The sequence below is a fragment of the Bombina bombina genome, chromosome 3 (genome assembly GCF_027579735.1).
Source record: "Bombina bombina isolate aBomBom1 chromosome 3, aBomBom1.pri, whole genome shotgun sequence".
Taxonomy (NCBI): domain Eukaryota; kingdom Metazoa; phylum Chordata; class Amphibia; order Anura; family Bombinatoridae; genus Bombina; species Bombina bombina.
In genome coordinates, this window is record NC_069501.1 from 924,215,099 (window position 1) to 924,238,599 (window position 23,501).

The 23,501-nt window shown below is 42.6% G+C and overlaps 1 protein-coding gene across 2 annotated transcripts in view; it reads left to right on the plus strand.

Annotated features, from left to right (window-relative positions):
- Positions 1 to 23,501, plus strand: part of DIAPH3 (diaphanous related formin 3) — a 1,718,568-nt gene that overhangs the window by 1,175,871 nt on the left and 519,196 nt on the right. For both annotated transcript variants that reach the window (XM_053707945.1, XM_053707946.1), the window contains exon 22: positions 12,820 to 12,949. In XM_053707945.1, coding sequence (XP_053563920.1) covers positions 12,820 to 12,949 — 130 coding nt within the window. The remainder of the gene's footprint in view (positions 1 to 12,819; positions 12,950 to 23,501) is intronic.

Sequence of the window (23,501 nt, forward strand, 5' to 3'; positions counted from 1 at the left end):
AAATCAATGGATTCAGAGTATTGTCTCTCAGGGATACCGAATAGGATTCACAGTAAGACCTCCTGTGAGAAGATATTTTCTCTTTTGCATCCCAGAAAATCCTGTAAAGGCTCAGGCTTTCCTGAAGTGTGTTTCAGACCAGGAGTTTTCAGGGGTAATCATGCCAGTTCCATTTTAAGAAAAGAGTCTGGGGTGTTATTCAAATCTATTCATTGTCCCACAGAAAGAAAATTCATTCAGACCAGTTCTGGATCTGAAAATGTTGAATCGATATGTAAGAGTAACAATTTTCAAAATGGTGACTATAAGGACTATTCTGCCTTTTTTCAGCAAGGGCATTATATGTCCACAATAAACTTGCAGGGTGCATATCTTCATATTCTGAATCATCCAGATCATTATCAGTTTCTGAGATTCTCTTTTCTAGACCAGCATTACCAATTTGTCGCTCTTCCTTTTGGCCTAGCAACAGCTCCAAGAATCTTTTCAAAGGTTCTCAGTGCCCTACTCTCTGTAATCACAGAGCGGGGTATTGCAGTGTTTCCTTATTTGGACGATATCTTGGTACTCCTCATATAGCCTGAGGAAACAGCCTGTGGTGGCTGAGAAACATGTTGCTGTTTTTAAAATAAAAGTTTTTAAATATACACTTGCTTTATCACAATTATTCTGCTCCTGTTTGGGGGCAGAGTGTGTGTGCTAGTCCTATCTTTCAAAGTGGTGATTTTCTGCATCCTGCAAATTGGATTCCACAGTCCACTGGGCGGCTGAGAGGTCCCAGTACTGCTGATATTGCACCTGGTGGTGCTTTGTTTCCTGCATCATAGGATAGGCCCTCGCCAAGGATCATCTCTATCTGGCTGGAGACACCAGTGAGCTGGACCACTGTTTGATGTTCCAGGCTGCCACAATAGCACCATTTGGGTGCGCTACGCTTGTGAGTATATTTCCTATCCTGCTGATGTTTTGTATCCGACTGCCGTGACGTTACTAGGCCATGTTGGCGCCTCTGTGCTTCTTTTTCTTATAGATCACGCAATACCAGGATGACCGTCCTATGACAGAGAGCTGCCTTCTTTCTTTTGGATTATTCTTTGTGCGGACATTTTGTTATTTGATTATACCAATATCATCTGGGTCCACTTGTGAGCATATCATCTCTAATAATCTGACATGTGTGCTAGGTTTATTGTATATTCTCTTAATTTTCTGTATATATCTGCTTACTGTTTGCTGCTTATTGTTAGCGCCCCCTAGGAGTGTGGTGTATGTTCTATATGCACCACCCTCCTTATATCTTTTGATATCTTGGTACTAGCTTAGTCTTTACGTTCTGCAGAATCTCACACAAATCAACTAGTGTTGTTTCTTTGAAAACATGGTTGGAGGATCAATTTACCAAAAAGTTCTTTGATTCCTCAGACAAGGGTCACCTTTTTAGGTTTCCAGATAGATTCAGTGTCCATGACTGTCTCTAACAGAAAAGAGGCTTTTAAAATTGGTTGCAGCCTGTCGGAACCTTCAGTCTCAGTTATTCCCTTCATTAGATATGTGCATGGAATTTTTAGGTCTCATGACTGCAGCATCGGACGCGGTCCCCTTTGCTTGTTTCCACATGAGACCTCTTCAGCTTTGTATGCTGAAACAATGGTGCAAGGATTATACAATGATATAATTAATATCCTTAAATCCCAATGTTCTACTATCTCTGACTTGGTGATTAGATCACCATTGTATAGTTCAAGGGGCCTCTTTTGTTCATCCAACTTGGACTGTGATCACAACAGATCCGAGTCTTTCAGGTTGGGGAGCTGTTTGGGGATCTCTGACAGCACAAGGGGTTTGGAAATCTCAAGTGGCGAGATTACCAATCAATATTTCTTTCATGTAATTAGCAAGAGTCCATGAGCTAGTGACATATGGGATATACATTCCTACCAGGAGGGGCAAAGTTTCCCAAACCTCAAAATGCCTATAAATACATCCCTCACCACACCCACAATTCAGTTTTACAAACTTTGCCTCCCATGGAGGTGGTGAAGTAAGTTTGTGCTAGATTTCTACGTTGATATGCGCTTCGCAGCAGGCTGAAGCCCGGTTTTCCTCTCAGAGTGCAGTGAATGTCAGAGGGATGTGAAGAGAGTATTACCTATTTGAATACCATGGTCTTCCTCTAGGGGATCTATTTCATAGGTTCTCTGTTATCGGTCGTAGAGATTTCTTCTCCTACCTCCCTTTTCAGATCGACGATATACTCTTATATACCATTACCTCTACTGATTCTCGTTTCAGTACTGGTTTGGCTATCAACTATATGTAGATGAGTGTCTTAGAGTAAGTAAGTCTTATTTTATTTATGACACTCTAAGCTATGGTTGGGCACTTTATATGTAAAGTTCTAAATATATGTTTTAAACTTATATTTGCCATGATTCAGGATAATCAGTATGCCTTCTTTCAGACTGTCAGTTTCATTTTTTTGGGAATATGCATATGAATAAATATTTTTTCTTACCTTAAAAATTTAAATTTGACTTTTTTTCCTTGCGGGCTGTTAGGCTCGCGGGTGCAGAAAATGCTTCAATTTATTGCGTCATTTTTGGCACAACCTTTTTTGGCGCAATATTTTGTCATTTCCGGCGTCATAGTTGACGCCAGAAGTTTTCACGTGGTTGCGTCATTTTTTGACGCATGTGTGTTACAGACGTTTTTTGCGCCAAAAAATGTGGGCGTCATACTTGGCGCCAAAAATGTGGGCATCATACTTGGCGCCAGTTTTTTTCACATTATTTTAGTCTCACTTTTTTGTTGCTTCTGGTTGCTAGAGGCTTGTTTGTTTTGCATTTTTTCCCATTCCTGAATCTGTCATTTATTGGAATTTGATAATTTTGCTTTATATGTTGTTTTTTCTATTACATATTGCAAGATGTCACAACCTGACCCTGGATCAGAATCTACTTCTGGAAAGACGCTGCCTGATGTTGGTTCTACCAAAGCGAAGTGCATTTGTTGTAAACTTTTGGTAACTGTTCCTCCGGCTGGTGTTTTGTGTAGGTTGTCATGATAAACTTTCTAACGCAGATAATGCTATTGCTTGGTAGAGATATTTTAATGATCATGATTCTGGTTATTTCCTTTCATACTTTAATGGCCTGTATATATTGGTTCTCCATTGCTAATGTCAGCGAGACCATCTTTTTTTTTTTTTTTTTTTTTTTTTTTTTTTTCGGAATGAATATCATAGATAATTGTAAAAATGCACTGCAAAATACATAAAAAGGGGGCACTCAGTGCAAGCAAGAGAAAGTGCCGCTCAAGGGCTATGAAGCCTAAAATGTTCTTTTGTGATTCACGCAGAGAATACAATTTAAAAAGAAAAAAAAGTTTCCAGTTTACTTCTATTACCAAATTTGCTTTGTTTACATAATATTCTTTGTTGGAGCGATACCTAGGTAGGCATCTGGAGCACTACATGGCAGGAAATGGTGCTACCATCTAGTGCTTTTGCTAATGGATAATTCTTGCAAAACTGCTGCCATATAGTGCTCCAGAAATGGGCTAGCTCCTAAGCTTACGCCTCTGCTTTTCAACAAAAGATACCAAGTGATTAAAGAAAAATTGATAAAAGAAATCATTTATAAAGTTGATTAAAACTGCAATCTCTATCTGAATCCTTTCCATTTAAAGCAAGTAACCCAGGCCAATAAATCTCTTAAACTCACTCTGCTCATGTGAAGACACATACTTTGTCCTTTTTTGTATACTGTCACTAAATGTTTTACTGTGCCAGGCCATAAATATCAAAATGTTTTAGGATTGTCTTGCACACAGTACTTTTTATTAGGTAGAAGTGTTTGTTTCCGCATGTGTGTACCTTTTGGAACTTACCCACTATTGATTTAATATGATTTTTGTAAATAAGATTTATAGATAATGATATAAAGACATTTCTTCAGCCTTATAGAAGAGAGTGGTGTACAGGCATACACCCACACCCTTAGGGGGCGCTTCCTACTAACTATGTATACAAACAATGATAAACATATAATAAACATAAAAGTCCATATAAACCAGTAAGTGGATATAATCCACAGAGTGGGGCAGCTCTCTGTCGAAGGACGGTCAAATCTTGGTGTATCGTGATCTGCAGAAAGAAAACAGAGGCGCGACCATGGCCTAGTAACACAAGAGCAAATATACACAAGTGCAGATGAATATATAGACTCACAAACAAAAAGCACCCAACGGTGCTAGTGGGGCAGACTGGAACTTCACAGTGGTCCAGCTCACTGAATACACCCGGCAGATATCCAGTCAGATTAACGTGAAGGAGTGTGTCTGTTGCCATCTAAGTCACATGAAGTACAAAGTTCTTTTGTAAGAGAAAACGCTGAAGAAGTGATCTTAGGAGGTGCAGAGACAGCTCTTGGGCACCTACTGATCCTGAAGCGCACAGCTGACTGTGCTGTCATTTTTTCAGCCTTGTTTCTAGTCACATGAAAGCTTGCCTTGAATATATTATTAATTCCTCCCTATTTTATTTGACTATTTCGGATTTTTGTTGGTATAAAAATATAACCCTTTAATGAATCATTGCTTCTGTGGAACATGGTCTGTATTCCTTTTTTACGACTGAGGTCAGTTCTTTCTCTTTTTTTTTTTCTACCATAAACTGTTGTGCTTGGCTATTCATAAGTGCATAGTGTCCACAAAGGTTATATTTAGAAAGAGAATGTGTCCCTGAAACCTTCTGATAGAAGGGTCAAGATGATCGGTACGCTAGTACATAAATATTATTCTACTTTGAATGTGAAGTTATACTATAAAAACCTTCTTTAATTATTGGGCACAAATAAATTGGAGTTTCTTTACTCTTGATTATCCTATTGTAAATGAATCTGAAAATTCCTAAACTTGTTTTCTCCAACATAGGTGTGTCCGGTCCACGGCGTCATCCTTTCTTGTGGGATATTCTCTTCCCCAACAGGAAATGGCAAAGAGCCCAGCAAAGCTGGTCACATGATCCCTCCTAGGCTCCGCCTACCCCAGTCATTCTCTTTGCCGTTGTACAGGCAACATCTCCACGGAGATGGCTTAGAGTTTTTTAGTGTTTAACTGTAGTTTTTATTATTCAATCAAGAGTTTGTTATTTTGAAATAGTGCTGGTATGTACTATTTACTCAGAAACAGAAAAGAGATGAAGATTTCTGTTTGTATGAGGAAAATGATTTTAGCAACCGTCACTAAAATCCATGGCTGTTCCACACAGGACTGTTGAGAGCAATTAACTTCAGTTGGGGGAACAGTGAGCAGTCTCTTGCTGCTTGAGGTATGACACATTCTAACAAGACGATGTAATGCTGGAAGCTGTCATTTTCCCTATGGGATCCGGTAAGCCATGTTTATTAAGATCGTAAATAAGGGCTTCACAAGGGCTTATTAAGACTGTAGACTTTTTCTGGGCTAAATCGATTCATTATTAACACATATTTAGCCTTGAGGAATCATTTATTCTGGGTATTTTGATATAATAATATCGGCAGGCACTGTTTTAGACACCTTATTCTTTAGGGGCTTTCCCAAATCATAGGCAGAGCCTCATTTTCGCGCCGGTGTTGCGCACTTGTTTTTGAGAGGCATGACATGCAGTCGCATGTGAGAGGAGCTCTGATACTTAGAAAAGACTTTCTGAAGGCGTCATTTGGTATCGTATTCCCCTTTGGGCTTGGTTGGGTCTCAGCAAAGCAGACACCAGGGACTGTAAAGGGGTTAAAGTAAAAAACGGCTCCGGTTCCGTTATTTTAAGGGTTAAAGCTTCCAAATTTGGTGTGCAATACTTTTAAGGCTTTAAGACACTGTGGTGAAAATTTGGTGAATTTTGAACAATTCCTTCATGTTTTTTCGCAATTGCAGTAATAAAGTGTGTTCAGTTTAAAATTTAAAGTGACAGTAACGGTTTTATTTTAAAACGTTTTTTGTACTTTGTTATCAAGTTTATGCCTGTTTAACATGTCTGAACTACCAGATAGACTGTGTTCTGAATGTGGGGAAGCCAGAATTCCCATTCATTTAAATAAATGTGATTTATGTGACAATGACAATGATGCCCAAGATGATTCCTCAAGTGAGGGGAGTAAGCATGGTACTGCATCATTCCCTCCTTCGTCTACACAAGTCTTGCCCACTCAGGAGGCCCCTAGTACATCTAGCGCGCCAATACTCCTTACTATGCAACAATTAACGGCTGTAATGGATAATTCTGTCAAAAACATTTTAGCCAAAATGAACACTTATCAGCGTAAGCGCGACTGCTCTGTTTTAGATACTGAAGAGCATGACGACGCTGATAATAATGGTTCTGAAGGGCCCCTAACCCAGTCTGATGGGGCCAGGGAGGTTTTGTCTGAGGGAGAAATTACTGATTCAGGGAACATTTCTCAACAAGCTGAACCTGATGTGATTACGTTTAAATTTAAGTTGGAACATCTCCGCATTCTGCTTAAGGAGGTATTATCCACTCTGGATGATTGTGACAAGTTGGTCATCCCAGAGAAACTATGTAAAATGGACAAGTTCCTAGAGGTCCCGGGGCTCCCAGAAGCTTTTCCTATACCCAAGCGGGTGGCGGACATTGTTAATAAAGAATGGGAAAGGCCCGGTATTCCTTTCGTCCCTCCCCCCATATTTAAAAAATTGTTTCCTATGGTCGACCCCAGAAAGGACTTATGGCAGACAGTCCCCAAGGTCGAGGGAGCGGTTTCCACTTTAAACAAACGCACCACTATACCCATAGAGGATAGTTGTGCTTTCAAAGATCCTATGGATAAAAAATTAGAAGGTTTGCTTAAAAAGATGTTTGTTCAGCAGGGTTACCTTCTACAACCAATTTCATGCATTGTCCCTGTAGCTACAGCCGCATGTTTCTGGTTCGATGAGCTGATAAAGGCGGTCGATAGTGATTCTCCTCCTTATGAGGAGATTATGGACAGAATCAATGCTCTCAAATTGGCTAATTCTTTCACCCTAGACGCCACTTTGCAATTGGCTAGGTTAGCGGCTAAGAATTCTGGGTTTGCTATTGTGGCGCGCAGAGCGCTTTGGTTGAAATCTTGGTCAGCTGATGCGTCTTCCAAGAACAAGCTACTTAACATTCCTTTCAAGGGGAAAACGCTGTTTGGCCCTGACTTGAAAGAGATTATCTCTGATATCCCTGGGGGTAAGGGCCACGCCCTTCCTCAGGATCGGCCTTTCAAGGCAAAAAATAAACCTAATTTTCGTCCCTTTCGTAGAAATGGACCAGCCCAAAGTGCTACGTCCTCTAAGCAAGAGGGTAATACTTCTCAAGCCAAGCCAGCTTGGAGACCAATGCAAGGCTGGAACAAGGGAAAGCAGGCCAAGAAACCTGCCACTGCTACCAAGACAGCATGAAATGTTGGCCCCCGATCCGGGACCGGATCTGGTGGGGGGCAGACTCTCTCTCTTCGCTCAGGCTTGGGCAAGAGATGTTCTGGATCCTTGGGCGCTAGAAATAGTCTCCCAAGGTTATCTTCTGGAATTCAAGGGGCTTCCCCCAAGGGGGAGGTTCCACAGGTCTCAGTTGTCTTCAGACCACATAAAAAGACAGGCATTCTTACATTGTGTAGAAGACCTGTTAAAAATGGGAGTGATTCATCCTGTTCCATTAAGAGAACAAGGGATGGGGTTCTACTCCGATCTGTTCATAGTTCCCAAAAAAGAGGGAACGTTCAGACCAATCTTAGATCTCAAGATCTTAAACAAGTTTCTCAAGGTTCCATCGTTCAAGATGGAAACCATTCGAACTATTCTTCCTTCCATCCAGGAAGGTCAATTCATGACCACAGTGGATTTAAAGGATGCGTATCTACATATTCCTATCCACAAGGAACATCATCGGTTCCTAAGGTTCGCATTCCTGGACAAGCATTACCAGTTCGTGGCGCTTCCTTTCGGATTAGCCACTGCTCCAAGGATTTTCACAGAGGTACTAGGGTCCCTTCTAGCTGTGCTAAGACCAAGGGGCATTGCTGTAGTACCTTACTTGGACGACATTCTGATTCAAGCGTCGTCCCTTCCTCAAGCAAAGGCTCACACGGACATTGTCCTGGCCTTTCTCAGATCTCACGGATGGAAAGTGAACGTGGAAAAGAGTTCTCTATCTCCGTCAACAAGGGTTCCCTTCTTGGGAACAATAATAGACTCCTTAGAAATGAGGATTTTTCTGACAGAGGCCAGAAAAACAAAACTTCTAGACTCTTGTCGGATACTTCATTCCGTTCCTCTTCCTTCCATAGCGCAGTGCATGGAAGTGATCGGTTTGATGGTAGCGGCAATGGACATAGTTCCTTTTGCGCGCATTCATCTAAGACCATTACAACTGTGCATGCTCAGTCAGTGGAATGGGGACTATACAGACTTGTCTCCGAAGATACAAGTAAATCAGAGGACCAGAGACTCACTCCGTTGGTGGCTGTCCCTGGACAACCTGTCACAAGGGATGACATTCCGCAGACCGGAGTGGGTCATCGTCACGACCGACGCCAGTCTGATGGGCTGGGGCGCGGTCTGGGGATCCCTGAAAGCTCAGGGTCTTTGGTCTCGGGAAGAATCTCTTCTACCGATAAATATTCTGGAACTAAGAGCGATATTCAATGCTCTCAAGGCTTGGCCTCAGCTAGCGAGGGCCAAGTTCATACGGTTTCAATCAGACAACATGACAACTGTTGCGTACATCAACCATCAGGGGGGAACAAGGAGTTCCCTAGCGATGGAAGAAGTGACCAAAATCATTTTATGGGCGGAGTCTCACTCCTGCCACCTGTCTGCTATCCACATCCCAGGAGTGGAAAATTGGGAAGCGGATTTTCTGAGTCGTCAGACATTGCATCCGGGGGAGTGGGAACTCCATCCGGAAATCTTTGCCCAAGTCACTCAGCTGTGGGGCATTCCAGACATGGATCTGATGGCCTCTCGTCAGAACTTCAAAGTTCCTTGCTACGGGTCCAGATCCAGGGATCCCAAGGCGGCTCTAGTGGATGCACTAGTAGCACCTTGGACCTTCAAACTAGCTTATGTGTTCCCGCCGTTTCCTCTCATCCCCAGGCTGGTAGCCAGGATCAATCAGGAGAGGGCGTCGGTGATCTTGATAGCTCCTGCGTGGCCACGCAGGACTTGGTATGCAGATCTAGTGAATATGTCATCGGCTCCACCTTGGAAGCTACCTTTGAGACGAGACCTTCTTGTTCAGGGTCCGTTCGAACATCCGAATCTGGTTTCACTCCAGCTGACTGCTTGGAGATTGAACGCTTGATCTTATCGAAGCGAGGGTTCTCAGATTCTGTTATCGATACTCTTGTTCAGGCCAGAAAGCCTGTAACTAGAAAGATTTACCACAAAATTTGGAAAAAATATATCTGTTGGTGTGAATCTAAAGGATTCCCTTGGGACAAGGTTGAGATTCCTAAGATTCTATCCTTCCTTCAAGAAGGATTGGAAAAAGGATTATCTGCTAGTTCCCTGAAGGGACAGATTTCTGCCTTGTCTGTGTTACTTCACAAAAAGCTGGCAGCTGTGCCAGATGTTCAAGCCTTTGTTCAGGCTCTGGTTAGAATTAAGCCTGTTTACAAACCTTTGACTCCTCCTTGGAGTCTCAACTTAGTTCTTTCAGTTCTTCAGGGGGTTCCGTTTGAACCCTTACATTCCGTTGATATTAAGTTATTATCTTGGAAAGTTTTGTTTTTAGTTGCAATTTCTTCTGCTAGAAGAGTTTCAGAATTATCTGCTCTGCAGTGTTCTCCTCCTTATCTGGTGTTCCATGCAGATAAGGTGGTTTTACGTACTAAACCTGGTTTTCTTCCAAAAGTTGTTTCTAACAAAAACATTAACCAGGAGATTATCGTACCTTCTCTGTGTCCGAAACCAGTTTCAAAGAAGGAACGTTTGTTGCACAATTTGGATGTTGTTCGCGCTCTAAAATTCTATTTAGATGCTACAAAGGATTTTAGACAAACATCTTCCTTGTTTGTTGTTTATTCCGGTAAAAGGAGAGGTCAAAAAGCAACTTCTACCTCTCTCTCTTTTTGGATTAAAAGCATCATCAGATTGGCTTACGAGACTGCCGGACGGAATGAATCACGGCTCATTCCACTAGGGCTGTGGCTTCCACATGGGCCTTTAAGAACGAGGCTTCTGTTGATCAGATATGTAGGGCAGCGACTTGGTCTTCACTGCACACTTTTACCAAATTTTACAAGTTTGATACTTTTGCTTCTTCTGAGGCTATTTTTGGGAGAAAGGTTTTGCAAGCCGTGGTGCCTTCTATTTAGGTGACCTGATTTGCTCCCTCCCTTCATCCGTGTCCTAAAGCTTTGGTATTGGTTCCCACAAGTAAGGATGACGCCGTGGACCGGACACACCTATGTTGGAGAAAACAGAATTTATGTTTACCTGATAAATTACTTTCTCCAACGGTGTGTCCGGTCCACGGCCCGCCCTGGTTTTTTTAATCAGGTCTGATAATTTATTTTCTTTAACTACAGTCACCACGGTACCATATGGTTTCTCCTATGCAAATATTCCTCCTTAACGTCGGTCGAATGAGTGGGGTAGGCGGAGCCTAGGAGGGATCATGTGACCAGCTTTGCTGGGCTCTTTGCCATTTCCTGTTGGGGAAGAGAATATCCCACAAGTAAGGATGACGCCGTGGACCGGACACACCGTTGGAGAAAGTAATTTATCAGGTAAACATAAATTCTGTTATTGTTTGTGCTGCTCTTATCTGGTTTTTACACCTGAATGAATGTATATTTAGTTTGTCTCTTTTTTGCAAATGTATATTTACTTTTGAAATAACACACTGTCCTGGGTATTGCATGAGAAAATAAAATTTATTTATTAAAAGGCTACAATGTACCTACTAGTTCACTTATTCACTATGTTGCAAGTGTTCTGCCAGAGAGGACTGTGACACTTCGTTATGATGGATTTAACACGCTCTTATAGCCAAGTGGTTTATCATATGCTAACTAGGGATGTGCATTAATCTAATTCGGTAGCAAATGAATGCTGAATATTATGGCCGTTATTGGCTTTCGGCTATTTTTTAAGCTGAATTTCCTGTGAAATTGCAGCACACTAAGATTATTATTATTCTTTATGTATAAAGCGCCAACAGATTCCGCAGCTCTGTCCATAGGTAACAAAGATAAAAGGACAGTACAATATGACACCAGACAAAATTTAACAAACAAATACAGGGGGAATTGGGAGCCCTGTTCCCGTGGGAACTTACAATCTAAATGGGTAGGAGGGTGAGAAACGGGCGGTGAGGACTGCAAAGGTGGGAATGATGTTAGTGTGGAGTTAGATGAGGGCAACTATTAGGCAAGTGGAATTCATTAGTTACTGATTTGGTGATATGCTTCCCTGAACAAGAAGGTCTTTAGGGAGCGTTTAAAGGAGGAGAGGTTGGGGGAAAGTCTGACAGCTCGAGGAAGTGCGTTCCAGAGGGTTGGTGCCGCACGAGAGAAGTCCTGTAGTCTAGCATGAGAGGAGGTGATGGTAGAAGAGGCAAGGAGTAGATCGTTGTTGGATCTTAGGGGACGGGCTGGGGTATATTTTTTGATGAGTGAGGACAGGTATGGGGGGGCTGCATTGGTAAGGGCTTTGTAGGTCAGAGTGAGAATTTTGAATTGAATTCTGCTGTGAATGGGGAGCCAGTGAAGGGACTCACAGAGGGGTGCAGCGGATACAGAGCGTCGGAAGAGGTGGATTAACCTAGCAGAGGCATTTAGGATGGATTGAAGGGGGGGGGGAGAGGTGGGAGAGAGGAAGGCCAGTTAGTAGGTTGTTACAATAGTCAAGCTGGGAAATTACTAGAGAATTGATTAGCTGTTTAGTAGTTTCAGCACTCAGAAAAGGACAAATTTTGGAGATATTGCGTAGGTGGTTGCGACAGGATGAAGAGAGTGATTGAATGTGGGGTATGAAGGACAGATTGGAGTCAAGTGTAACTCCTAGGCAGCGGACTTGGGGTGATGGGGAGATAGTGGTGTCACCAACAGTGATAGTAAAGTTAGAAACTGGAGTAGAATTAGTAGAGGGGATTAGAAGAAGCTCAGTCTTGGACATGTTGATTTTAAGGTGTTGAGAGGCCATCCAGGAAGAAATGCCAGATAAGCAGTCGCTGATGTGGGAAAGGACAGAAGGAGAGAGTGCAGGGGTGGATAGGTAGATCGGAGTATCATCAGCATAGAGGTGATAGTCTAAGCCATAGCTACTGATAAGTTTACCCAGTGATGAAGTATAAATAGAGAAGAGTAGAGGGCCTAGAACAGAGCCTTGAGGATATGAATTTTCTCAGATCTTAGTGTGTTGCACTTTCACAAGATGAAATCCAGCTTCGAAAATAGCCGAATACTGCTGATGGCAGCCATATTCTGCATTTGTTTGCTGCCGGATTAGACAGATGCACATCCCTAATGCTAACCCTATACAAAGAACTAAATTTACCTAAATTTTATGATCTCTCTCTCTCATAAGGTGTTGTCTTATGTTGTGCAACATTGAGATGTTTGTTACAATATAATAATACATTTGGCCATTTAAATATTTACACTATTAACAATTGCAGTGACTTTGTATCCTATTATAATTTGCTTCATGTGAAATTTGTAGGAACCGTTTACTACTACTACTGAAAACTACGGTTATTTATAAAAATTAAACCGTATATGTTGGATTGAAAGTATACAGTTTACACAAAACTCTTATTTATTTTTTTATTATTTTTTTCTATTTCAGCTGAAAGACACCAAATCAATCGACCAGAAAACAACTCTTCTTAATTTTTTGGCTGAATTTTGTGAGAAGAAGTTTCCTGATGTCCTGAATTTTGTGGATGATCTGCAAAATTTAGACAAAGCTAGTAAAGGTTTGAATTAGTGAATTTAAAGTATATTTCCTGTCTAAACCTTTTTAAAAAAGGTAACAAACAGTAAATGTAGAAATAACATTTTCATGTAAATATTTAAAACTTTTTTCTTTTGTGTTAAAAAATGACTGTAGTGGATAGCATTCATTATAAATCTAATAAGCTTTGATCTTACCAGGCTTTTAATGGCATCACAAAACACTCCTACAAAACTGAAAAGATCTAGCATTACTGATTTATCTCCTAGTGGGGAAAGATACATTAAAAAAAAAAAAAATAAGCCATTATTTAGTCAGACTAATTTGTTTTCTGCTGCAAAGATCAGATCAATACTCAATTTTCATAGAAAAAAGCCATTTCCACCTACATAAATAAGTTTATTATGCACTATCATATATTCCGATATTTAGATATTTAATGCCTCAGTACAGAGGGACAGAATACAAAAATGCAATCTATATGTGTTGTCTTGTAGCTTTCTACACTTTCATATACCATTATTATGTATGGAATGTAAGCATTATCATGTGATATATATATATATACAGTGAGGCCTCGGTTTACGAATTTAATTCGTTCTCCGGGTCGTTTCGTATTGCGAAAAATTCGTAAACCGAAACACGGTTTCCCATAGGAATGCATTGAAAATCAATTAATGCGTTCCGGAGGTCCGAAAAAATTCAAGTAAAGTGTCCAAAAAATGCTCCAAAAGGCTCCAAAAGGCTTAACAACTTGCTGCAAATGGCTCCAATGTCTCCAAAAGGCTCCACAACTTGCTGCAAATGGCTCCAAAAGGCTTAACAACTTGCTGCAAATGGCTCCAAAAGGCTCAACAACTTGCTGCAAAATGGCTCCAAAACCTCTCCAACACCTCTACACTGGTACCCAAACTTCATTAATCCAATCATACTTGAGTATGCAGGGGGCACAGGGGCCACTGGTTTCGTATTGCGAAAAATATTCGTAAACCGAGGGGGGCAAACCGGCATTTTGTTTCGTATTGCGAAAAAAATTCGTAAACCGAGTCAAATTTTCTTCAAATTTCGATTTCGTAAACCGAAATTTCGTATACCGAGTCGTGCGTAAACCGGGGCCTCACTGTGTATATATATATATATATATATATATATATATATATATATATATATATATATATATATATATATATATATATATATATATATATATATATAAATGTGCTTTTCACAGAGTAGACCTTTCCTGTGGTATATCAGTCTGATCCCTCCTATTAAGCCCAATGCTGAAATACTAAACAATTCCTCTCTGAACAAGGAACACGGCAACCAGAGATGATCGTTTTGTCCTACATTGGGTCTCTTCAGTGAGGAGCAGCCATATTCCTCTAAGCACACTGAGCAAGGAGTACACGTCTGGCTGCCCCTTTTTTCCTTTATATATAATACACACAGAGAGGAGTGCACTCTCAGGAACAAACAACCAGCTCAATAACTTGTTTGCTTGTTTCCTTCTTAATATGAGAAGAGTCCACAGCTTCATTAATTACTTGTGGGCATACAGAACATGGCCACCAGGAGGACGCAAAGACACCCCAGCCAAAGGCCTAAATACCTCCTCCACTCCCCTCATCCCCCAGTCATTATTTGCCTTTCGTCACAGGAGGAGGACATAGAAGTGTTGGAAGATTCGGAGTAGTCTCTTATGGAGGTTAGTACCCTTCGGTATGGGACTGGAGTTTTAAGTAGTCTTATCAGCCTCTCAGTGAGAGCATTGCCGAATGTTAGGGTCTGGAGATGCAGGGCGAGTCTTTCTGCGAAACCATACAGACTCGTATTAACAGCTCCTAAGCAATAAGTGTTGACAAGTTTCACTGCCTGATTCTATCCCCCAAGTCAGGTGCGATGCTACAAGACTGTCAAACTTGAGAGGCTGTGTGTCTGTTCTACGGCGTTGATTCCAGTAAGATCGTTTCATTTTATACTCATATGATAACGCAAGAAGACAGGGTCACACTGTGACTCCTTTTATATGTATGGAATCAAAGGTTTTACTTTCGTTTTTGGATAACTGCGCGGCCTGTTAGGTTTGGCGCGCTTCTTCCAGGAGCAGGTATGGTCCTGCATGGCACACCACGTGACCAGGTGTGGTCTCATTGATTTCCTGACCGTGCGGTTTACAGGAGACAAAGCGGTTTCTCTGTGTGGCCTGTGTCATAGGTGGTGGTGAGTGCCCCAGCCATTAGGGGTATAAAGGTGCCATTTCCTTCTAAATACAGGGAAAGTCCACAGCTGCATTCATTACTTTTGGGAATACCGAACCTGGTCACCAGGAGGAGGCAAAGACACCCCAGCCAAAGGCTTAAATACCTCCACACTTCCCTTACCCCCAGTCCCACTTCCCTTCCCCCAGTGTCAGAAGATAACGGAGTTGTTCCTTATGGAGGGTAGTACTCTTCGAGATTGGACTGGAGTTTTAAGTAGTGTTGTCAGACTCTCAGTGAGAGCATTGATGAAAGTTAGAGTACGGAGATGCAGGGTGAGTCTTTCTGCAAACCCATCCCGACTCATATTAACAACTCCATAGGCAATCATCGTTGACAATTTCTGCTGCCTGCTTTTCTGCACTCAAGTCCATGTCAGAAGCGCTGCTGTAATCTGTCAAACTTGAAGGACCGTGTTGCTGTTCCACAGCTTAGATTCTGGTAAGATCGTTCAAATTGTTTACATGTTGTAACGTTAGAAGACAGGGTCTCAGCGGGACTCCGTTATCTTTATGGAATCAAGGGTTAATATCTCTGGACGGGGATTATTGAACAGTGGGGGCTTTTAATCATGCTTGCTATGTGATTTGACTACTTATGTGTAAGTGACGTTTGGGGCTCATAGGCTTTTACGGAACGTTCAGGTTTTCGAGCTGCACAGTTTTATGGACTGGCGCACTTTTCTTAGCGGGAGTGAATCCTGCACATTGCACCATGTGAACAGGTGCGGTTACGTTTTTTGTTTCCCATTTCCGTATTCCTGACTGTGCGGCTGTGGAGAGGATCTGTTTTTCTCTACCTGTCTGGGTCATAGGAGGTGGTGAGTGCCCCAGCCATTGGTGGTGTAAGGTGCCAATTTGTTTTTTTTTACCATAATCTACTTAGTCGAGTTATGGAGGATTCTGCTATGTGAAAGGGGGTTTCCTCTGATTCAGATGTTGATACCTGCGTATATTGTGAGGAGGCCCGGGTAACCCAGCCCTCCCAATTATGTTCGTATGCCGCAATAGAGTATTCTCTTCTTTCAATGTTGAAATGTTAGAGACTACTGAGCCATCCGCCTCTGAGGATTGGGTATCCCATGAGGTGCGTTCCCGGTGTCCTCTGGGGCTTCAGTCGTGCTATCTCCAGGGTCGGACACCTCAGATACTCCGATGGAGGTGAATTTTGCTTTTAAATTTAGACTGGCTCGTCTGCGATGTTGGAGGATCCTAATTCTGATCCGTCGGCTGAATCTCAGTCTGCTGATTCAGAGAGCGAGCTTGTTTAGACAACTGGAGGGATGGTGATCCTATTCCTTATCGTCTTTATATTGTTGTTCTTTGTTTTAGTATCAGATTCCCAGTTCGGAGCTCTTGAGGAGTTGTCGCGTGACGGACAGGACCTGTCGGTTTCATTTTTCCCTGGGCTATCACTTGTGTGCGCTTGCCTAATTTATTTTCTAATCCAGTTAGGATAAGTTTTACTTTCCTTTTTGAGCGTGAGATTATTTTGCGATTCTTCTTAGGAAGACTTTCGCTCTGGGATTCGCGATGATGGAATCTTCCGGTGGAAGTTCTAGTTTTATTAAAAAAAAAAACTTTAACAAAATATAGTGTTTGTCTCTGGTCGGGGTGATGTTCCCTCGATATGTCCGAGACTATGTTTAAGCTTCGGAGCTTATATGTTATTTGTTGTTATTTTCAGTTTTCTGTCTCTGCTAGAAATTTATAATTTTTCAGTCTGACCCTGAACAGTTATGTTGTATCCTTCATATCGGGCTGGTCCTATTTGGGTATAGTTATCTCTGCTCTTTGCGGTTTGGATAGATATGTGGTATCCTGACTAGCAGGTTGGTCCTGTTTGGGTACTTTTATCTCTATTCACTCTTCTTCTCAAGAGGTTGTTTTTTGTTCCAGAGGGAGCCCTTCTATCCTGGATGTCAGGCTGGTCCTGTTAAAATCGTCTTGGTTGGGCGTCTAATATTGGATCATATTCTGTCCAATTGGCCTACAAGTTAATACCCTACCTTGCAAGGCTGTTGCCTTAGAGTTTGACTTCTGCTGTGGCAGTTCTCTTTAGGAGCTAAATTTTGCCCCTCTTGATGAGGTGAGGACTGGTGACTTTTTTTATGTCCTTTTCCCGGTTCGTCTCTCAGGGGTGTATTTTCCCCCTTTATGGGTGCTCCTATGGGATTTTTCTCTTTCTATTTGGTCTTCTTTCTCTTGAGGGTTGATATACGGTTCTCTCTTCCCTTATCGGGGAAATGAAGATTTTCCTATCATCATGTTGAGGGAATCCGTTTTTTCGGGACCATATTGTATCCAGTAACCTCATTGTTTCCAGTAACCTCGTTCTGATTCTAGATTTCTGGGATGCAGGGTTTTTTTTAAAAATTTTATACAGTATCCTGTTTCTCTGGGTTCTGGTTGCTCCTCTTTTTGGCGGTTCTGGTTTCTCCATCGCCTGTTAGGAGTTTTAAGGAATCTCTTCTGTGTTTATTTCCCCAAACCTGCTGTAGTAGCCTGATGGTTAGCTTAGCTGCCTAGCAAGTGGAAGGTTTGCAGTTTGAAACCAGCTGCAGCTATTTGTGCCTTGCATGTGTGCTAGCAAGCTGTTAAGTTGGCTTTGGAATTGAGTTCCTGGGGTTGGTTCCAGGTTGCTTCTTGAATCTGTTTGATTTTCAGACAGGAAGTCTCCTAGGCCTTTTGAGTTTCAATACTCTATAGCCTTGGTCTGCTGTTTTTCTTCAGTCCTGCTTTGGTACTGTGGGTGGCTGATGTTTATCAGTCTGGTTTTCAACTGGGCATGTTCTATGTATCTCCAAGATCTCAGATTTCTGGTTAGTCCGCTTCGGTCTCCAGTATTCGGTATATTTTTCCCTGATAGAGGAAACTTACTTTTGGTCTACTGGGGCAGTGGTCTTCTCACTTCTATGGAAGTGTGAGAGTGTCTTCTGGGATGCTTTCTGTTTTCTACTTAAGAATCTTCAGTCACTCTTTCTTCTTTGAGGACCTGGTCTCCGGAGTTTCCCAGTTGGGTTCCCTGTGAAGTAGATCCTTTTTATGACTCTGAGTTCAGCAGCAAGTCGGGGGACTCTCCATTGGTGTGTCCTTTTTTGGACTTGTATCTTTTGGTTCCGATCTAGGTTCTCTGAGCGTTAGTGCCTATTCCATCTTGCCCTTCGGGGATCGTGGTTAGGGATTCTTGAGTAGATCTTTGGATCTTTTCGGGCTTGGGAAGTTTATTCTTCCTTGTTCCCTTCGACTATGTCTTCTTTTCTGGTTTGACTCAGTTGATCGGGGCAGACATCAGGGTTACTGATTGCTTCCCTTTTGGTGCTAACACTCGTTTTGTGATTGGTTTTCTCTATTATGGGTGCTCCTTATTATGAATTTTGACAGGGTCTTCGCCCTTAGTGTTTTGATGTTTCCTGTCAGGAGGGTTTGGGAAGGGTATCAGTGCTTTCCTCAGCGTGTAGCTGGTCCCTCGTTATACTTTTTTTTATTGACGGCAGTCCCTCCCTATTTTTGGTGGGTGGTGTTGGTTCTCTCTGATTTTTTTATCTCTTCTTGAAGTACTCTCTGGCCTTTCCAGGGTGTCCTGGAAAGAGGGGTTATTAGGATAGCTAGTTTTTAGCCTTGGTGGTCTCTCAGACTTCCAGTTACGGGTGGTCTCATCCGTCGCTTCTGCCCTGGTTATGTGGGCTCCTAGTCAGATCCAGATATCTGTTTCTGTTCTATTCCTGAGGTTGTGAACTCTTGGTGTTCAGCCTGCAGTTAGGTGGTTGTGTTCAAGATTTTGTCCTTCGGGATATTCGACTCAAGGATTGCATTGGTATCGATGCGGTAGATGGTCCTTGAAATTGTCTATTCATCGACCTGTTCTTTTCTGGGATATCTCTCCAGGTCCTAGTATCTTTTGCAGTCGGGTAACCCGCCTTCTTTGGGTCTTCTTTCTAAGGAAATCTCTTGCTTCGGACTCTGCAGGTGGCTTTCCCCCCCCTCTTTTTTTCTGGAATTGTACCTTGAGGTCCTTTTAGGCCTCTTTAGCTTGGCCTCTTTGTTTCTGTGTTCTTCCTCTGGAAGTTTACAGTTTTGGGAGTCCTGATTGTCCTCATTATTGTGTTTGGGAGGAGTTTTTCTTCTCCTGCTCTCATAGTCAGCGGGACTCTCGTCTCACAGAGGTTTGTGTGCTCTTTTTGAGGACCATTGTTCTTGTGTGGTCCTCTACGCGGGCTCTTAAGGTCCTAATTGTGGGGCAGTTACTTGGTTCTGGTAACGTTTAGGTCCTTTACTCTGTTGAAGCAGTTTCGGGTGATTGGGCCGCCTTATTGTTAGCATTGAGTGTCCTCTATATCTTGGGTATTGTTTTCCCAAAAGTAATGAATGCAGCTGTGGATTCTCCCTATTTTTAGAAGGAAAACTAAAATTATGACTTACCAGATAATTTCCTTTCCTCCGATACAGGAAGGGTCCACCGCTCCCGCCCGTGCTCTCCGGAGAGTGGCCCTAAATTTAAATTGATTTCTTCTGGCACCTTTTTCACCTTTATATTTCTCCTACTGTTCCTTGTTCCCTCTGCAGAATGACTGGGGGATGAGGGAAGTGGGGGAGGTATTTAAAGGGACACTGAACCCAAAATTTTTCTTTTGTTATTCAGAGAGAGCATGACATTTTAAGCAACTTTTTAATTTACTCCTATTATCAAATTGTCTTCATTCTCTTGGTTCCTTTATTTGAAATGCAAGAATGTACGTTTAGATGCCGGCCCATTTTTGGTGAACAACCTGGGTTGTTCTTGTTGATTGGTGGATAAATTCATCCACCAATAAAAAAGTGCTGTCCAGAAGTCTGAACCAAAAAAAAATGCTTAGATGCCTTCTTTTTCAAATAAAGATAGCAAGAGAACGAATAAAAATTGATAATAGGAGTAAATTATAAAGTTGCTTAAAATTGCATGCTCTATCAGAATCACAAAAGAAAAAAAAATAGGTTGTGTCCCTTTAAGCCTTTGGCTGGGGTGTCTTTGCCTCCTCCTGGTGGCCAGGTTCTGTATTCCTAAAAGTAATGAATGAAACTGTGAACTCTCACTGTGTCGAAGGAAAGGAAATTGTCTGGTAAGTCATTTTATTTTTTTCTTTTTCTATAGTCTATCTTGAAAGCGCAAGCTATGGAGGACTCTGATACGTTAGAGGGTTAGAGGTTTTTTTTCCTAAATCTAATACCTGTTTTTATTGTGAGGAGGCTACGGTATACCCACCTGCTCAATTATGTTCCACATGCCTTAATAAAGTACTTATATCTAAGAAACCCAAGATGTTTAGTACCACTGAGCCGTCCACCTCTGAGGGGTCTCCGTCCTGTGCGGTGCGTTCCCTGCGTTCATCTCCTATTACACATGCAGTTTACCATTGCACTGCTAATCCTCCTTCGGGAGGGGCCCTCTTACCGCCAGACTTTACTGAACAGCTACAAACGGCAGTGCTTAACCTTGACCTGTTAAGCGCAAGGTCAAATATTGCTATCCTTCCCAGGGGTCATCTACCAACTTGTTGGATTTCTCTGATACAAGATTATCCGCTGATGAAGATACCTCTGATACTTCAAAGGATGCTCTTTCTGGGTCGGAATCTGCTGTCTCTAAACCTCCGGCTGCAGAGGAACCAGACTTAAGATTTAAGATCGAGCACTTAAGCTTTCTGTTAAAAGAAGTGTTGGCTACTTTAGAGGTTCAAGAATCTAAATTACCCGAGGAACCTTCTATTCCTAAGCTTGATAAGGTTTATGAAGACAGGGTGCTGCCACAGATTTTCCTGGTTCCCGTAAAGATGACTAATATTATTAAGAATAAATCTGAGAGACTTAGATCTTCTATTTCCTCTTCTTCTTCCTTTAAGAAATTGTTCCCGGTTCCGGACTCCCAATTAGAGTTGTGGGGTTCCGTCCCTAAGGTGGATGGAGCTATCTCCACGCTTGCTAAGTGCACTACTATCCCGCTTGGAGATAGTTCATCATTTAAGGAGCCCATGGATAATAAACTAGAAACTCTGTTAAGAAAGATGTTTCAGCACACAGGGTATTTGTTTTAACCTGCAGTGGCTGTTGATGAGGTGGCTGGAGCTGCTACCTATTGATGCGATTCTCTATCGGAGATGATCGAGGTGGAAACTCCCCTTTACGAGATCCAGGAATGAATTAAAGCCTTGAGGGTAGCTAATTCTTTTATCTGTGATGCAAATATGCAGATCATTCGCCTGAATACCAAGACATCATGTTTTTCTGTTCTAACCCGTAGGGCACTCTGGCTGAAGTCTTGGTCTGCGGACATGACTTCAAAATCTAGATTATTTTCCCTTCCTTTTAAGGAGAAGATTCTTTTCGGTCCAGGTCTGGACTCAATCATATCCACGGTCACTGGGGGCAAAGGTTCCTTTCTACCGCAGGATAAGTAAAATAAACTTTAAGGACAGGGTCCTAATTTTCGTCCCTTTTGTTTAGATAAATCTTAATGCCAGCAGCCCTCCACGAAGCCTGAACAGTCCAAGGGAACTTGGAAACCGTCTCAATCTTGGAATAAATTCAAGCAGAACAAGAAGCCTGCCAAAACAAAATCAGCATAAAGGGGCGGCCCCCAATCCGTTGCTGGATCGTGTTGGGGGCAGACTATCTCTTTTTGTGGAAGCTTGGCTTGGGGACGTACAAGACCCTTGGGTTCTGGAGGTCATCGCACAAGGTTACAGGATAGGTTTCAAATCTCATCCAACCAGGGGCAGATTCCTCTTATCAAACCTGTCTTCAAGACCAGAAAAACTAGAAGATTTTCTAGGGTGCAGGAGGGATCTCTCCTCCCTGGGAGTATTGTGCCGGTACCTCTAGCAGAGAGAGGTCTGGGGTACTACTCAAACCTTTTTGTGGTCCCAAAGAAGGAGGGTATGTTTCGCCTGATTCTGGACCTAAAGTGCTTAAACAAGTTCCTATTGGTCCCATTGTTCAAGATGGAGACGATAAGGTCCATTCTGCCCTTAGTTCAAGAGGGACAGTTCATGACTACAATAGACTTGAAGGATGCTTACCTTCATGTGCCAATACACAAGGATCACTTCAAGTTCTTAAGATTAGCATTCCTGGACCAGCACTTCCAGTTTGTTACTCTTCAATTTGGTCTAGCTACTGCCCCAAGAGTCTTTACGAAGGTTCTGGGGGCCCTGCTTGCGGTGGCGAAATCCAGAGGTAGTGCATCAGCGCCATACTTGGATGACATCCTGGTTCAGGCTCCGTCCTGTCGGCTGGCAAAGGACCATTCAAGAGCTCTTCTACTTCTTCGATCTCATGGATGGAAGATAAACTTAGAAAAGATTTCTCTGGTTCCCAGTACCTGGGTGGAATTCCTGGGTACGATAATAGATTCCATATCCATGAGGCTATTTCTTACAGACCAGAGACTTTGCAAAATTACCTTCCAGACCTCCTTAAGGCCCTTTGTGGCCCGGTGTATGGAGGTAAGTGGGCTCATGGTGTCCAGCATAGATTTCATCCCATTTGCTAGATTCCATCTCAGACCTCTTCAGCTGTGCATGCTGAGACAGTGGAACGGCAACCACTCGGATCTGTTTCAACAGTTTTTTCTGGACAACCGGTTGAGAGAATCGCTCTCTTGGTGGCTCTGTCCAGATCACCTGTCCCAAGGGACAGCCTTCTTGAGACCATCCTGGGAGATTGTGACTACGGACACAAGTCTATCAGGATGGGGAGCTGTTTGGGGTGCCAGGAAGGCACAAGGCCTGTGGACTCGGGAGGAATCTCTCCTCCCGATCAACATTTGTTTTTAATGCTCTGAAGGCTTGGCCTCTTCTGGTGTCGCCACAGTTTCAGATTCCAATCAGACAACATGACCTTGGTGTCTTACATCAACCATCAGGGGGGGAACGAGGAGCTCCCTAGCAATGAGGGAAGTATCTTGGATCCTGGAATTGGTGGAGGGCCACATCTGATCCACATTCCAGGTGTGGACAACTGGGAAGTGCATTTTCTCAGCAGACAATCGTTTCATCCGGGAGAATGGTCTCTCCACCCCGAGGTGTTTGCGGAGATTTGCAACAGATGGGGGACGCTGGAGATAGATCTCATGGCGTCCCTACTCAATAAGAAGCTTTCCAGATACGGGTCTCGGTCCAGGGATCCTCAGGCAGGGCTGATAGATGCATTAGCAGTGCCTTGGAGGTTCAGCCTAGTTTACATTCTCCACCGTTACCACTTCTCCCTTGTGTAGTGGCCCGCATCAAGCAGGTGTATGCTTCGGCTATTCTGAATTCCTCCATCGTGGCTGCGAAGG